Below are 16,235 nucleotides of genomic sequence, written 5' to 3'. Positions count from 1 at the left end.
ACTAAATGTGGTCAGCTGACTTTACATAACGCCTACGCTTGCCGGTCATCTGACTTGATATTATTACACATTTGGCAGAGCTTTTGAGTTTGTTTTGCCGTTTTGACAGAAGACATTTAATTTTGGTTTTTTTGTTTGAGTTATCACTTGTTTTCATTTTTTATTTTTATTACAAAAATTGTTATATTTAATGTAGCAATCTCACTATTTTTACCTATAAACTGATTGGAATAATGTTTAGAATAATAATTGAGCTAAACAATTATGCAAAACGTATTGTACCATTTACTTGTTATTGAGGTTATGTGTTTCTCCAACTTTTCTACAAAAGTACAACCAACCCATTCAATTCAAGAATAAACTGAAAAACAACTAGACTTGATGGTTGACCGAAAAATGGAGACGTCAGACCTTATAAAGTAACGTAAAATTAGATTTAATGTTTTTCTTAATTAATAAAACTTTTCTCTTGCAGCACAGCAAATACCAAAGTCGAGATGGAGTCAGCTGCAGAGAGTGCAAGCTCTGCAAATATGCTCGAATATAAAGACATACCAGAAATGATTTATTTAGAGGAAAATGGATGTTTACCTCAAACAGTAAAAATCAAAGAAGAACCAAGAGACTATTCTGATGATCCTGCAGCAGAATGTACAGGTAAGAATAAATAATTACACAGTATCAATGTTAAGCTGGATTTATAAGCTTGTATTGCTATTTAAGAAAACAACCTGTAGAGTGTAGATTTGCATATTATTCACTTTTTGCATATAGTTTACTTTTTTCAGTTTTGTACCTGTTGGAGGTTTTATTAGATAATTATCCTATTTTAAATCAAATTATGATCATATTTTTCTTCAACACAGGTCAGATAGGAGAACAAAAAATGGTGGCTTATGGTCATAACAATTAAGGGCAATCATACATCAACAATTCAGTCAATCAAAATTCAAAACAAAGACAATTTCAAAAAAATTACCATTTTTTGCTTGTATTGTATATGAAATAAGTGATTTTCTTTAAATAATACTTAAGCAGGGTAAGTTTATTCTCTCCAGTTATAAAATGATCAACTGTCATTGCAATTTTACCATTTGACTACATTATTGTTAAAAGTTATTATTGAATTTTCTTTTTTGTGTTTTTGATTGTAATACTAAATCATTATTTATTAGGAGCAATGAAGGTTGAAGATCCACTAGTCCCAAATCATTTGCCTAATTATTGTGACCAGGTTGATTTTCCTGAGACTACCAATTACAATGCAAACAGTGAAGAAGACCATATGGATTTTGACCCACTTTCCTCCATTGTAATCACCCATGTAGAAACTGTATCTGACGAAGACATAGACACTACAGAACCTGAAGTTTCAGACCCAGACCAGCTAAGTGATTTACATAATAAAGTTCTATTTAATTGTGGCCAGAATGAGTTTTCTACTGATACTCATTTTGCTTTGATTCAACACCAAACTGATTCAACAAGTAAGCCTAATAGTAGAAAATCTTCTGTAGGTAAAGGCAAAGTGTTTAAGTGTAAACATTGCAGCTTTGAGTGCAAAGTACGTAAAGCATTACAGAAACACACCTTGAGACATATAAGATCAAATTTTCCTGCAGAACTTCACTGTCAGCATTGTGGCTTTGTTGGGGGCAACAGGGGATCTTTGACAGTACATATAAATAACTCCCATAAAAAGTACACAAAACCGTGCGAACGTTGCCATAAATTGATACCACTTCAATTAAAAAAACACCATCAGTCTATTTGTGTTCCTAAGGAGGTGGAGCATTATGATAAGCCCACACTACGAAGTTTATTCAAGCGTGATAAGAGTTCTAAAAAGGGTGAGAGTAAAGAGGATTCAGTTCCTGAACAAAAGGTGAAAGAAGAAATTCCTGAGTCCAAGATTCCAAAAACTAAATTAAAGAAACCAGTTTCTGCTAAGTTTGATACATTTAATTGCATTTATTGTTCTTTTAAAGGCAAAAGTGATCGATCTTTAATGCTTCACTCAGTAAAAATTCATTTGAATGCTACTCAGCGATGCACTAAATGCCTAAAAATTGTACCCAACCATCTGATTGAAGACCATTTCAATAAGTGTGAGGGATCTAAATATATAAAGAAAAGGAGGAGGTTGCTTCTACAATCTCAGCAACAAAAAGTTTTTAAACCAATAAAGAAGGAAATAAAAAAGGAAAAGGATTTATCAATACATCATCAGTGTCAGTATTGTTCTTTTTCAACTTTGCATAAAAAAGTGCTTAAAAAGCATCTAGAGTTGCATGAGCTCAGGAATCTTCCATTAACAAAATGTGACCAGTGTGACTATGAGGCACCCAGTCCCTGTCTCACTTTTCACAAATCTAGACAGCATAAAGCAGGTAGCGCAAGTCCAAAGAAAGTTTTAAACTGCATCAATTGCAACTTCAATACAGAGAATCCTCTGAGACTGAAGGAACATTCGTTAAAGTGTAAAACTAGCGATGGTCCAATGAAATGCCGATATTGCTCATTCAAAGCCAGCAGTTACAGAAGTTTATTTTTTCATTCGAGTAACAAACATAACTCGTACTTGTACAAGTGTAAGTTTTGCGGTGTGAAGCTACCAACTCAACTAAAAGCCATGCATAGCAACAGTCGATGTGAGAGAAATCCTAATATTTCTTTAAAATGTCATTTCTGCTCCTATACAACCCAAAAAAAGAAACACTTAGATGTGCATTTGCGCCAACATACTGTTTTGAATAATCCAATAGTTAAATGTCCTCAGTGTGACTTCAAGTCAACTAAACAAAGCGTAGGAAAACATCGGCGAACCGTTCATGTTTCCAGTACTACTTTGTATAAGTGTGGTTACTGTACTTTTACTACTACCGAAATCCTTGAGCTGAGGCAACATGTGGGGACCCACAATCCAGGGCAGCTGCCTGACAATCACAACTGCGAGTACTGCTCTTTTAAAACTAGAGATTTCAAGCAATTTCACGAACATTACATGACCAGTCACCAAGGAAGTGACTGTTCCTTGTTTAACTGCCCCCGGTGCGATTTCCGCTCTTCGATCATCAACATGATCAGCCACTGTGTCAAAAGACACCAGCTGGAGGTGACTCCTGAGGGTTTAAGACAATTCGATGACACTGATACAAACAACGAAAGTTGTCAGATGTTTATCAAGACTGAACTGGGTGGGAACCAAACTTATAAGTGCCTAATTTGTCCTGAAACTGCAAAATACCAGTACCAAATCAAGGCTCATGTTCTCACCCACAATGTCAAAAAGACCAGTCCACCAGATGACCAAATTGAAATAATTCACAGCGTTTTCGGAACAACCAACATTTCTAGTAGCAATGTGATGTTTATTTGCGAAACTTGCGATTACTCTACTCCCTCCAAAGAGGTACTAGTCCAACACAAAAAAATACATACCGAAGACACAACCAAATGTGAAAAGTGCAAGGGTTTGTTTGGGAGCGTTGCTGCTTTGATGGCACACCAATGTCCGGCAAACACAGACCAGTACACTGTCAAAACAGACGGGAAGTCAACCTGGTACGATTGCAAGTCTTGTCAATTTAAAAGTTGCGGTAAATCAAGGATGTTGCGACATTGGAGCAAACGGCACCAAGACAACCAAAAGGACACTATGTTTTCCTGTCCGTTCTGTCCTTTACGCGTGGACTACAAAATAGAATTGCAGAAGCACATCCTAAACTGCCACGGCCTAGACCAAAGTACCGACACGTCAAAGAAAAAGTGTTCCTACAAGTGTGACACGTGCGATTTCGAGACCAACGTTAAAAGCCAGTTGCACACTCACAAAGTGGTGCACGTGAATATTAACGAGGTGCGAGTGTACAAAACTGAAACGTACAACGTCGGAATGAAGGGCAGTAAATCCACGTCGCTAGTGTTCAAGAAAAACAAAAAGGACACTTAAAAGTTACCTGATTGCCTCAGCTTATGACAGCTAATAATTAGTACTTCTACTTACTGTTGTAAGTCATCATAATTTTTATTGTGAAGTAGTTTGGTTTCATCAGTATTTTCCTTAAGACTCTTTTTCTGGTTGACATTTTTAGTTGGACGTATTGTTATGTAAATATTTACAGGTTGTTTAGGATGTGTTTTGCTAGTTAGTTTGGCAAGTTTGCTTTTCGGCTGGATTCATTTAACGAAAGGTTATTTATACAATATATTAAGTCATCCAAAGTTAAGGGGGTTTTAGAGTTTATATTAAAATAAAAAGGGTTCAAAAGTGATAAATACTAACATTACGCTTTTTGTGTGTAAAATACAAGAAATTTTTTTACCAGGATTAAACCATGTTTTGTATGCACAAAAGAAAGTCTAGTTTCAGTTTAGATAAAGGCTTGGTTAAGGAAATTCAGAAGGAAGTCGCGGAGAGAGTTAAGGTGTGTTTGATATTCTTTATTTTTATTACTATCTTGCAGCAACATATATTTTTTAACCTTATCTATTTCTTAATCAGTAATAATCATTATTTGCTTTCTTTTGTAATTCCTCTTATGGCTTCAAGTGAAGACGACCTCATTTTACTGCACGAAGGTTTTACCATTTGATTTTCTTTACTTAAATGTTAAGCAATTCCGTAAATTTGCATACTACAATATCATATAAAATGCGAAGTGGATGAGCAGGAATGTGGTTTTCACTGCTAAAAGTTGCCTTTTCTTTTTATTCGTTTGGCATAAAAAAGAATGTTTGGGCTGGTACCACCCGATTCAATATTTAAAAATGACCTGATACAAGAAGTGGAAGTCAATGATTATTCATGTAAAAGTAATGGGATATTTAGTAGGATCGTTTCAAACAAATATAATTATTTATGTAAACAAATCCCATTATAATCTGCTTTGCATAATTTTAATTTTAACCCTGGATCAAATCACAGGTAAAATGAGATATACTCTAGAGATGAGATAATACTCTAGTAAACATTGTCGCCAAAATTAGCCTATTATGTCTGATGGTCCAATAGACCTTAATTATTTTTAATTTAAACATACATAAAAAACATCTTTATACATTTTATTGTTTTTTATTTATTACTGTTTAACACTTGATTTTACAAATGTTTAAAATTTAAAAATAATCCTCCCTGTCGCTTTTTTACTACTCAAAATAGAGAAAACATTGGTTTTGTCAGAATTCTAGATAATATCATACACATGTGCTACCCTGTATTTAAAGACATATTTTAAGTCGCCATTTTGTTGAAAATTTTTGAGAATTGAATATTGCTAGTATCATGTATGTATACATACCTATAGTACCATATGAGAGTTTAGTAGTTTGCAATTTAATACAGGGTGCTTCATTTAAAAACTAGGTTATAAGTACATGGCGAAAAACTTCATGAGCAGTATAAAATCCTCATAAAAGCCTGAAGTTACACTAAAGTTTGTATTTATTATTAATAAAAATAAAATCTATAGGACAGATAATGGTAAGTTTAGTTTAAAATACAGTTAACTTCACAAGTTTATTTTTTATATCTTTTATTAAATACCAGACTTACTTTTGTTTATTAAAAGCCTGCATTTATGCAATAAGTCTGGTATTTCATGAAAGATATAAAAAAATTAACATTTGTCTGAAAAGTCACATAATTTTGTAAAAACTGGTTTTAAATTTTTGGTGACTGATAAAACAGCTGTGTTTCTCCCACTCTAAATGCAAATTTGGCAATAAAAGGTCAATGCATCAAGGAAGTTTACAGGTTGCCCACTTTAAAATTTACGGAAATAACTTAAGTTTTTTAAGCCCTGAAGCAAATTTGCCAAGTTTCTCACGCTGTTCTTTAAGTTATCTGTTACCAACTTAGGCTAGTCATAGGGCCGACGTTATATTATTTAGATTATCTTGTGGTTGAACACATAATGGTACTTTTTTTTGTTGAAATTTTACCCGTTTAACTTTAATTTTAGTTTTAAGTTTTTGATATAGGAAAATATTCTAGTAGTAAGTACCTTGGAACATATCAATATATTTACGTTTCTTTTTCTGTTATTATTTTGTTGTATTAAGATTTTAAGGGTTTGTTTTGAAAATAGAGTGCCTTAAATGTACCTTGGCTGTTTTGACTTTTTTTGGTGCTATAATGATTTTTAAAATTATTTTCAGTGACAAGGGAAAAGGGGAAAAAATCTTAATTAAAAATGTTGTCCTGTTATCTTGGCACGTAACACTATCATATTAGAGCGGCCATAATTTTTACGCTGCAAAATTTGTTTTTATTTTTTTCACGCCGCTTGTTATTGCGCAAGAGTCATTGAATTTATTTTTGATAATATCGTATAGTTAATCACATTATTTATATTTTTAAGGAAGAGCGTTTGCGTTATGGAATTGATTAAAAACTATTTATGTATAAGAAAATTAGTGTTTCAATGCGTTTGTAGTATTGTGAGATAAATCTAAATGCGGTAAAATCAAGGTAATCAATAAACGCGGAATATGTTTACAAAACCGGTGCTTTTACATGTAAACTGGTTAAGAAGGCAGTGTCTTCCTCGGTTCAGCATTTTGCAAGTGTTTCATTTTATTTTGCACGATTGAGCATTGCAGTCTTGAAAAAATGGAATTTTCAAACTATTCCAACTTAATATATCAGCACGATCCTGATATTGCACCAGCGCCTGTAGGTGAAATTCCATGGTATGTTACCATTGTTTTTGTTATTCTGGGAACCACCGGGAATATTTTGGTCTGTCTGGCAGTGGCTTTGGATAAAACATTACAAACTTTGACCAATTTGTTCTTATGCAGTTTGGCCTTTACTGATTTACTCATCAGTATGATGATATTACCGGCTAGACGTGTGATGATGCTTACTGGTAAGGCAATTTTTGTTCTAAAACTTGTTGTTTACTGTTTGTTTTTCCAACCTAGCATTGAAGCCGTCCCAGTTTTATTGGTGCATATTATTCGTAACTACAGATGACTTCCTAACTGCCGCTTCTGCATTTCATATCTGCTTGATAAGTTTAGAAAGGTATTCGGTCATCAAGAATCCTATAAATGTGACTAAAATGAGTAAGGGACGGACTGTCAAAAAAATTCTAGCGGTTTGGTTCACGTCCTTGTTGAGTGTAATACCTGTGGTAATAATTGGTAAGTCATATTTTGTTCAAAACCGTTATACCACCAGGGTGTTATAGTACTTTATGCACTTTAGGGATTAAAAGTGCACTTTTAATCCTTCATTTGAGGGATAAAAGAGAGACTTTTAATCCCGCTTTTAATCCCTTTTAATTCTCTGCATTCTGTTCAACGCACCATTTTTGGTAAACAAGAAACTGTTTTTTGTAAGCCTCGCGAGATTTTTCTGGAAGAAGGCTAGCGATGGGCTCTTGGGCGGCCTCTTCAATGTTCATTTTCAAAAAATACGATTTTTCTGGACTCACCGTTTGATAACAACTGATTGACATTTGTTTTATGCCATAGCAACACTTCCAGGGCACAATAAATTTTAAGTGAATCCACCATGCCAACAACAATCAATAACAACTATCAGTAATACGAGAGTACCGTTGTAACCACTGTTAGTTTTGTAATTTTTTTTATTTTTAGTTTCTCGCATTCTAAAGTGCATAAAATAGTATATAAACCTCGTGACTAAAGTGTCTTTTAATCCCTTAGCGATGGTAAATAATTGGTAAATAATTAGAAAGTAGTTAAATGTGATTAATGGTACAGGTTTAATTTTATTTAACTTCCTTTATTATGATAAAAACAAAATGAAACATTTTTGGTACCAAGTGCACAGGAGAATCTACAAAATTTAGGGGATAACTTATACAAATTTTTTTTCCACTGTAAAGATAAAAAAAATATTAAAAATTACTTTCACATGTCAATCCCATATTATCACCCGTTATACAGAGTTGAAACAAATAGAGAAGGGAAGAAATCTGATACAAAATGAAATACAGTTTATATGAACAATTTTATTAGCTTTCATTAATTTGACATGACTTGATTCATTGATAATGACTGTTTTGTCACTAGTACTTATTAACAAATGTAGAGAAGATCGCCATTTTGCACAAATAGTCCTTTCAAAATTGAATTTTTCATGATTTTCTTCAAAATTTGGAAAAACCATAATTTAATTCAAAAAATCCAGAACATTTTTCTTAACGCTGTTAAAAATCAAAAATCGAAACTGTAACTTTTAAAAGTACATTAATTGCTGCCATTTTGTACTTGTCTGTTTGTACTTTCATCTCTTAACACTTTACTGATATGACACAATATTATTACAAAAATACCGTTTAACATTTACGAGAAATGTTTATTTATGTAAGTAATGCTTAAACCCAATTAAAATTATTATTACAAATATTTTTTCTCAGAATGTTTTTTTTTTTGAAAACAAGTTTAAAATTATGCTCTGGTATAGTGTCATTCTGAAAAAACATTGAGTAATTAACTATATTAATAAAGCAACTGGTGCTACGTGTTTTCCCAATTAAATTAGTATTATTTTATTTATAAATAATCTATATCGAGATATTATATGGTTTAATTAATAACTGAACACTGTAGACTGACAGACTGATTTGTTGCTCATTTTGTGACTGATTTCAGCTTTAATCAGTGATTATCCTTCAACAAGCTCATCTTACTGTTCTGACATCCTTGGAGGTCTGAGCCTCTTTGAAGGAATCTTGATATCCGAAGCTTTGATTATAATGATTATGATCATAGTAGTGTGCTACTTATTTATTAGGACAGTAGCAATTTTGTACAAGTTAAACAGGAATCAAAGAAATGGCAACTCTGGAATGATCCGATCAGTTGGAGGAGCTAATAAGTAAGTAGAACAGCTTTTTTCCAGTTAACATAACTTGGTCTTTCAGAACAAATGAACTGAGATCCTTGAACAATGAAATGAAAGCACTGAAGGTGGTCTGGATTGTATCCTTTGCTTTTATAGCGGCAATGGGACCTTATGCGGCCGTAAATCTTTGCTTTCTGATCAATCCACGTATCATAATTCCCAGTATAATAATAACATTAAGTAGTTATTTGAATTATACAAATTCCGTGATTAACCCCATTTTGTATACGTTTTTCAATAAGCAATTCAGGGAGAGCATTTGGCATATTCTGACATGTCGATACAAGAAAGTTTGATTGGAAGATTGATACATAATAGAATCCAAATTCCGTCTACCTTGAAATGGACGTATAATTATGTAACAGTTTAATATGCTATTAAGAGATTTTTTTATGCACGGGTGATTGTAAAACTATATTAGGATTTGCAATTAAGCTTATAAAGTTATTAGCGATAAATTATTATTAAATTATTATATAGACTTGGAAAAGTTATAAAACTTATTATATATTTTATTACTATCTCTGTAAATGATTGATATTTGGTGCCTAACTATCATGACAGTTTTATTGGTAATTCGAACACAAATTTTTTGAATATGATGTGTTGCTTTATTGTGAGATCAAGTTGGAAAATCAATAATAAAGCTCATTTCCTACTTACAAAATTGAATTCACTTTATATTATAAAAGTTTTGAAAGTTAATGGTTTATATCAGAAAGCGAAAAGCTACATCGTTTCTTCACATTTTTTATTATAGTTTTACAGTTATTTTGTTGGGCAGAAAATAAAAATAAACCACCAGGAAGATATAGTTTGAAAAAAACTGATTTTGGCACTCATTCATCTAGACTAAACTTAAAAGTCTTTAGTATTATTTTTCAATGGGTTTCTCAACTAAAATCTCAAAATGGACAATTTACAACCGAGATTTTACTTTCAATTTTCTGACCTCCACAATATTCGGACTTATATATTATACTTATATTCAAGTGATTGATCGGTGTGGCTAACAAACGATTAGTAGGACCATCTTTTTGTCATATTTCACAATATCCAAAATTTCATAACAGTTAATTGCGTATTCTTTTTGTGCTCTTGGTGTTCAAAGTACGTTGAGTGTTGAGTGGTTTGTGCACGATGAGGCACCTTCACCTGTTCGTTTGGAAATTTCAAATAGTTGAAGCTTTGGCCTTCTCAGTATCCATATCTAAATCATGTTTAAAATTGCGAAAACGTAGTCACATTTTTGTTTTATGAACTTTTTGCCACCCTTTACCCTAATTTTGAAACACCCTTTATAGTGAATGTGTTAACACCTTGTAGGACTGTTTGTTAAATTTGTATTGTATATGTGCAACAATAAGCATAATGGGTTGAAAATAAAATTTCACACTTTTTTAAGTTTAAGAGGGTTTGTCATTTGTGTCAAACTTATACAATGTGTAGAAGTTTAAAATTGATTATTTGGAAACTATAGATATTTATTGACATTTAGTGTGTTTTTTGGCGCAGTTGATTGATTATTAAAAACTAGTAATCTGCAACATAATATGAGCCATAATTAATAAAATGTTTTAGAGACCAGATCATTGACTAACGAATTAAAAATTTTTTTTTTATAAAACTACTTAAGTACCATTTTCTCAAATAATATGCTAATCAATCATGATTAGTGAAAATAATAATTTCTTCAATTGCAAATTGTGGGTCTTCATCAACACGACGGCAAATTGAATTAAAATGTAGAACGATCAAAACATTATTATGGATTTTTTGGACCACCTGTAGATTTTAATAAATTCCAATACGATTTTTGCATAATCAAGCTTTTTGGAGGGTTTATTTACACTTAATAAAAACATTTTCAATTAAGCAATATTTAGGTGACTGAATGGACAAAGTGCATCGTCCATGTATCTCTGAAAAAATTCTTAAACCAGCTTTGGGCGTCTTTATAGCGTGTACATTTTCAGTTATTTTAGGGGTCATTCAACTTAACATTTTATATACATTTTCACAAAAAAGTTATTTTTTTATCCGTTTTCGTTAACAATTGGTTTTTCTATTTGCAGGTACTAAAGTAAAAAAACTTAAAAATATACAAAAAATAAGCTTGCATTAATATTTTAATAAAAACATGCCTATAAATAAGGATCTCTGTTAAGAGAACCAAAGTACGTTTATATTGCCAAGTAATCAATACATAATTATTACTCACCGAGTGCAAATCACTGAAATAAGACTAGCGGAAGAAACGCCAATACACCTAAGTTCAAAGACGAAATAGTACTGGTTGGGACATTCTCCAAGTCGCGTTTTGCTCCCTCATTCTGCCCAACTTACCTCTCCCTTAACTCACCAACCCCCTCTACACTTTCTTTAGCTGTGTATTGACTGGCTTGTATACTTTGGTACTTTCGCACACATCCATTACTGTCATGAAGTAACTTGAAACCGTTGTCAAAGAATGACCCTTCGGTACTTCTTTTCAAGTAAAGGTAGTACCCATAGCAAGCTGGTCGAGTATAAACCGATCGGCCGTAATAAGCGGGGTTTCAGTTGAAGTTTAGTAGTGTTGAAGTACTGTCGCGTACTTCAATCAGACTAAATTTTTAAATCGGGAATTGCGCCATGTCTTACACCCTCGTGGTTGTCGTTTCGGTCGCTTATTGTGGCTTTAAAAATTTAAAAAATGTTTTCTAAATGTGGTGCAGCGAAAGGATATTTGGTCACGCTTTTTTTCTGAATGCGTTGATGCATGGAACGGTCTAGAAACTATAGTACATCCCGTATGTATTTGTTTTGTTTATACTATATACATATGCCTAGAGGAAAAAGGGCATCCAAGGTTATTGATACGTAAAAGTGACATTCTGTGTACTACATTAAAATGACTGGAGTGATAGTGAATCATCCTTTCGTTCCATTTACATAAGCGATATTACAGGATTAATCAATCCGTCCCAAGTTCTAACCAGTTTAATTATCTGGGTTAATTGAACCTGAAATATACATTTATCTTCAGTTGAACGGTTGTAATAAGGTATTTGGGTTGAAGGTCTAGAAATCTCAAAGTGCACATATCAAAAAACGTCCTCCCTCTGTATGTTTTTGGACTCAGGTATATAAATTAATTGAATTAGGCAATCTCTGGTGTTTATTGCACTTGAATTTCATTGGTTCAGACAGCTGACTTAGTTGCCGGATTCTATAGTTTCTGAAACTCTCTATTGTTATCAAGAACAAAAGGTCTGAAAACTGTTTGTAATTCAGTGTTTGTCGACAACCTGGTGGACCCAACCAGTCAAGGTTTAGTGTAGTACCTAAATTGTTTATTAGAATAATTAGTAATGACAATTTTGACAGGAATTTATTCAGCCCACCTGTGCAGTATTTGCGTAAAATGCAGCACTGTTTATGGGATTGCTCACTGATTGGATTTGGAGCTGTATTGAAAACACAGTAGGTAGTTTGTGATTAAAAACAACCCACTATGTGCTCACATTTACGCAAATACTGCAGAAGTACCTAGTATATTATATGGTAAGTCTACATGTGCAGCATTTGTGTAAATCGCAGCATTGTTTGTAGTTTGTGATTGGTCAAATAAAACCAGCAAACTGAAAGCTGCTTTACCAATTACAAACTACACATTGTGTTGATGAGATTTGCAAAAATGCTGCACACACTGTACATGACAAACCATTATAATGACATGTGTCAGTGTGCCAAAATGGATATGAGGTCAACGTCATGATGAAATGGTCATATTGGTCTTGACTCACTGACACACATGTCACTGGTGTTGATTTGACCGACAGATTTTTTTAAATCGAAATTTGTACCCAACTCTAAACAGGCTCATTATCCCTCAGTAAAGAGTTTTCAACGACAATGTGTAAGTTTTTAACTATTTTCCTTCAAATATGTTAAGTTGTTATGTGTGGTATGTTGTTAAGTTTGGGCTTCTGTGAGGTGTTTTCTCCAGAAAAACATTATTTTTCCTGTAAGAATTTTTGCTCATTGATTTTGTTAAGGATTTTATCTCAAGAGGATGAAAAATTTAAACTAGAAATTTAAATATATCTTGTCATATTTTCTTCTTCTTGAGACGAGAGAGGAACGTTATCAAGAGAAATGTATCTAGAATGTGACAGGAAACTGTCATTGTCAGCTATTTCTGTTGCATTCTAACAACACTTTTCTTGAAAACCAATCTTTCAAGCATAAGCTGCTTGGAAAACTTTTGTAGCAAATTTTTTGCAAGTGTCATGAAATTGAGGGTTATGGCTCTGAAATTTGCTATAAAGACAGTAAATTCAACCTGAAATCCAGGGGCGTACTGCCTATTTCCTACCAACAACCCCTATTTTAGTCAGATGGTACTAAAAGTCAGTTAAAGTTCAAGAAAACACAATTTCAGTCAGTACTTCTTAAATTTGAGAGTTAAGACTCTATTGCACTAAAAGTTATTGAAAATACAGAAAAGTCAGTTAAAATGCAAGAAAACACAATTTTAGTCAGTATTTCTGAAATTTTAGAATTAAAATAAAAAAAAAAAATAATTTGCTTTGCAAACTCAACCTAAAATCTGCTTTGCAAACTCAACCTAAAATCCAGGGGCGTACTACCTATTTTCCACAAACAACCTTATTCCAATCCGATTGAACTAAAGTCAGTTAACGTGCAAGAAAACACAATTTCAGTCAGCATTTCTGAAATTTGAAAGTTAAGACCCTGAAATTTACTTTGCAGACAGTAAACTCAACAATTTGTGGGTTCAGACCCTGAAATTTGCTTTGCAGACAGTAAAATCAACCTAAAATCCAGGGGCGTACTACCTATTTTCCACAAACAACCCTTATTCCAATCAGATTGAACTAAAAGTCAGTTAAAATGCAAGAAAACACAATTTCAGTCAGTATTTCTGAAATTTTAAAGTTAAGACCCTGAAATTTGCTTTGCAGACAGTAAACTCAACCTGAAATCCAAGGGATTACTGCCTATTTTCCACAAACAAACCTTATTTCAGTCAGATTATACTAAAAGTTATTGAAAATACAGAAAAGTCAGTTAAAATGCAAGAAAACACAATTTTAGACAGTATTTTTGAAATTTAATAGTTACGACCCTGAAATTTGCTCTACAGACAGAAAACTATTAATGTCTTTGGAAAACTCAACCTAGAATCCAGGGACGTACTACCTATTTTCCACAAACATCCCTTATTCCAATCAGATTGAACTAAAAGTCAGTTAAAATGCAAGAAAACACAATTTCAGTCAGTATTTCTGAAATTTGAAAGTTAAGACCCTGAAATTTACTTTGCAGACAGTAAACTCAACCTGAAAAGTAAATGTTTTGCTTCAGGAATGGGGAACAAAGTTTTCTTCAAATTTTCTTTTCAAAGCTTCGTCTCTTCTACTCTAAACCAAGTTTTAGTACGTCAAAAGCATTCAAACCACCATCAGAATAATATTTGTTCTATTTTCAAAATGTGCGTAAAATCAAGAAAAGATTAATGCTATAAAATTAAGAATAAGAATATAACAATAAAGAAGTTGTATGTAATACTAGCTCAATAATAAGAATAAATGAGTCAATGCCAAATGAGTGAAGATGGTCAGTCAACAAAGCGTGTGTGAAATACTTTATAGAATTGATCCGTTAGTGAATTACAATCATCATCTTAACCCTGAGAAGCTATAAAAAATACAGGATCTAGAGGTTTCACTTGTCTTCGACTTGGAATTCCCATGCTTCGACCTCATTAACGTACCTTTACAAGATAATCGTCGTTTAAAATGGAATAGTTGGAGTGTTTTACACTTCATGAAAAAAGAGTTGTTTGTATTGTCAGGAATGTGTTAGGAAGTTAGAATAGAATAATAAATCTGCTGGAAATACCATATGCTACATGAGTCGAAAAATGTGTATTGACATGTTAGAAATGACTGCCTTATTAGAATATTCGTTAACCGTAACGCACTCAATAGTCGTAAATAAATGGCACAAGATTGTATAACATGTGTAACACATTAAATAATGTCCGACCTAGAACATCTTGTGAAACTATCATACTTTCACCCAACAAGGATATAGAGCACAAGAATAATAAAACGCTTTTTTTGACTGACTTTTCGATAAGTACGTGTTGCGGTTTATGTATGTCGCATTTAATTGAAATTCAGCTGCGTCGAATTTGGCCTGAAAACTTATTTTTATGATTATAGTCAATTTCCTTCTTGGGTGCGCTTTTCACTCATAAGTGTAGATTCTTATCAATTTGTCGTAGGGAAAATGCACGTTTGGTTTTATAGCACTTTTTTCAGTAGAAATCCATTGTTCATTGTCTGACAAGAGCGACCCTGGGGCAAATGCGTGTACCCGTATTATATGTACGTTACATAAAACGCTTTATCTAATTGGTTAACCTTTGTGTGTAATAACTGTATTTGGTAGGCTGTTTTAACGCTAAATTTCACACTGCATACAACCAATCTTTGTTTTATTGCAATTATGCTATTATCTGGAGTTTCAGAATATTGGTCAAAGTGTGGAAAATTCAAAACTATATGTAAAGTCTGTCAAAAATAGGATTGCAAGGACGTCAAAATTATGGTTGGCTCAATAATGCTTATAAATTTAAAAAAAGTAGTCGTACTTTAAACATTTTCTAGCCAAACAAAAAACGTTAATGCAAATTTCAACATCCTGTAGTTAAAAAAACAAAATTATTTTAGGGACAAATATGTATAAGATCAAAAATGTTTGTTTTGCGTTTTTGAAAAGTTGTCAATATATTTATGAAACACGCTGTATAAAATAAAATTTAATTTGAGCTGTATTTTGTTTATGATACAGTATACAGAGTACTGCATATATGCTTTTTCTAACTCCCAGCGTACTTATTATCAAACAAAATTATGATGACGTGACAGCAGCAAAGTATGTTGGCAAACAGTGCAAAAAAATACGAAAACAGCATTTTAAAATCTATTGTCAAATGCTTCTAGAACTCTTTTAAACCATTGCAGCTTGTAATCATTTCCAAATGCCTCTAGAATCAATTAAAAATACCAGAAAAATGTCTAGACAACAGCGCTCATTGCTACTAACCCAACCACCATCAAATCAATACGCTAATAATTATTTACCTAACAAGTGCCGAAAGTGGTACTTTCCTGCATGAGAGCACTGCAGTTGCCTGCAAATGTGTTTTTTTTTACATAAAATGAGTGCGGAAAGTAAATTTTCCACACTAGTGCACACTCAATTTTTCTTTGCTTGAACAGCTCATAAAAAGGTTGGTGAAAATCGGTATTTTTGCTCTACACATATAAACTTTAAA

The 16,235-nt window shown here is 32.8% G+C and overlaps 2 protein-coding genes across 4 annotated transcripts in view; both read left to right on the top strand.

Annotated features, from left to right (window-relative positions):
- Nucleotides 1-118: 118 nt before the first annotated feature.
- LOC145726785 (uncharacterized) lies at nucleotides 119-9,419 on the top strand. Of its 2 annotated transcripts, XM_081976016.1 has the most exons (7): nucleotides 119-419; nucleotides 476-657; nucleotides 1,176-6,693; nucleotides 6,805-6,872; nucleotides 6,928-7,149; nucleotides 8,629-8,854; nucleotides 8,901-9,419. In XM_081976016.1, the coding sequence occupies exons 1-3, from the start codon at nucleotides 382-384 to the stop codon at nucleotides 3,950-3,952; spliced, it is 2,997 nt and encodes a 998-aa protein (XP_081832142.1). In that variant the 5' UTR covers nucleotides 119-381; the 3' UTR covers nucleotides 3,953-6,693; nucleotides 6,805-6,872; nucleotides 6,928-7,149; nucleotides 8,629-8,854; nucleotides 8,901-9,419. The 2 variants fall into 2 exon arrangements, with proteins under 2 accessions (XP_081832142.1, XP_081832141.1); XM_081976015.1 differs by having other exon boundaries at nucleotides 1,176-6,872.
- A 1,964-nt stretch (nucleotides 9,420-11,383) lies between these two features.
- LOC145726793 (alpha-1A adrenergic receptor) overlaps nucleotides 11,384-16,235 on the top strand; it is a 59,160-nt gene continuing 54,308 nt past the window's right edge. For both annotated transcript variants that reach the window (XR_014177681.1, XM_081976032.1), the window contains exon 1: nucleotides 11,384-11,673. The gene's annotated coding sequence lies outside the window, so the exon portion shown is untranslated. The remainder of the gene's footprint in view (nucleotides 11,674-16,235) is intronic.

Source organism: Ips typographus, linkage group LG3 (genome assembly GCF_016097725.1).
Source record: "Ips typographus isolate SLU linkage group LG3, UJ_Ityp_2.0, whole genome shotgun sequence".
In the NCBI taxonomy this organism is placed as follows: domain Eukaryota; kingdom Metazoa; phylum Arthropoda; class Insecta; order Coleoptera; family Curculionidae; genus Ips; species Ips typographus.
This window is presented reverse-complemented; position numbering and strand designations above follow the sequence as displayed.

Coding starts and splice junctions, on each gene's coding strand:
- LOC145726785 (XM_081976016.1), top strand. CDS start 382: ATGGTTGACCGAAAAATGGAGACGTCAGACCTTATAAA. Junction 420..475: donor GAGACGTCAGACCTTATAAA/GTAACGTAAAAT, acceptor TTTCTCTTGCAG/CACAGCAAATACCAAAGTCG. Junction 658..1,175: donor TCCTGCAGCAGAATGTACAG/GTAAGAATAAAT, acceptor ATTATTTATTAG/GAGCAATGAAGGTTGAAGAT.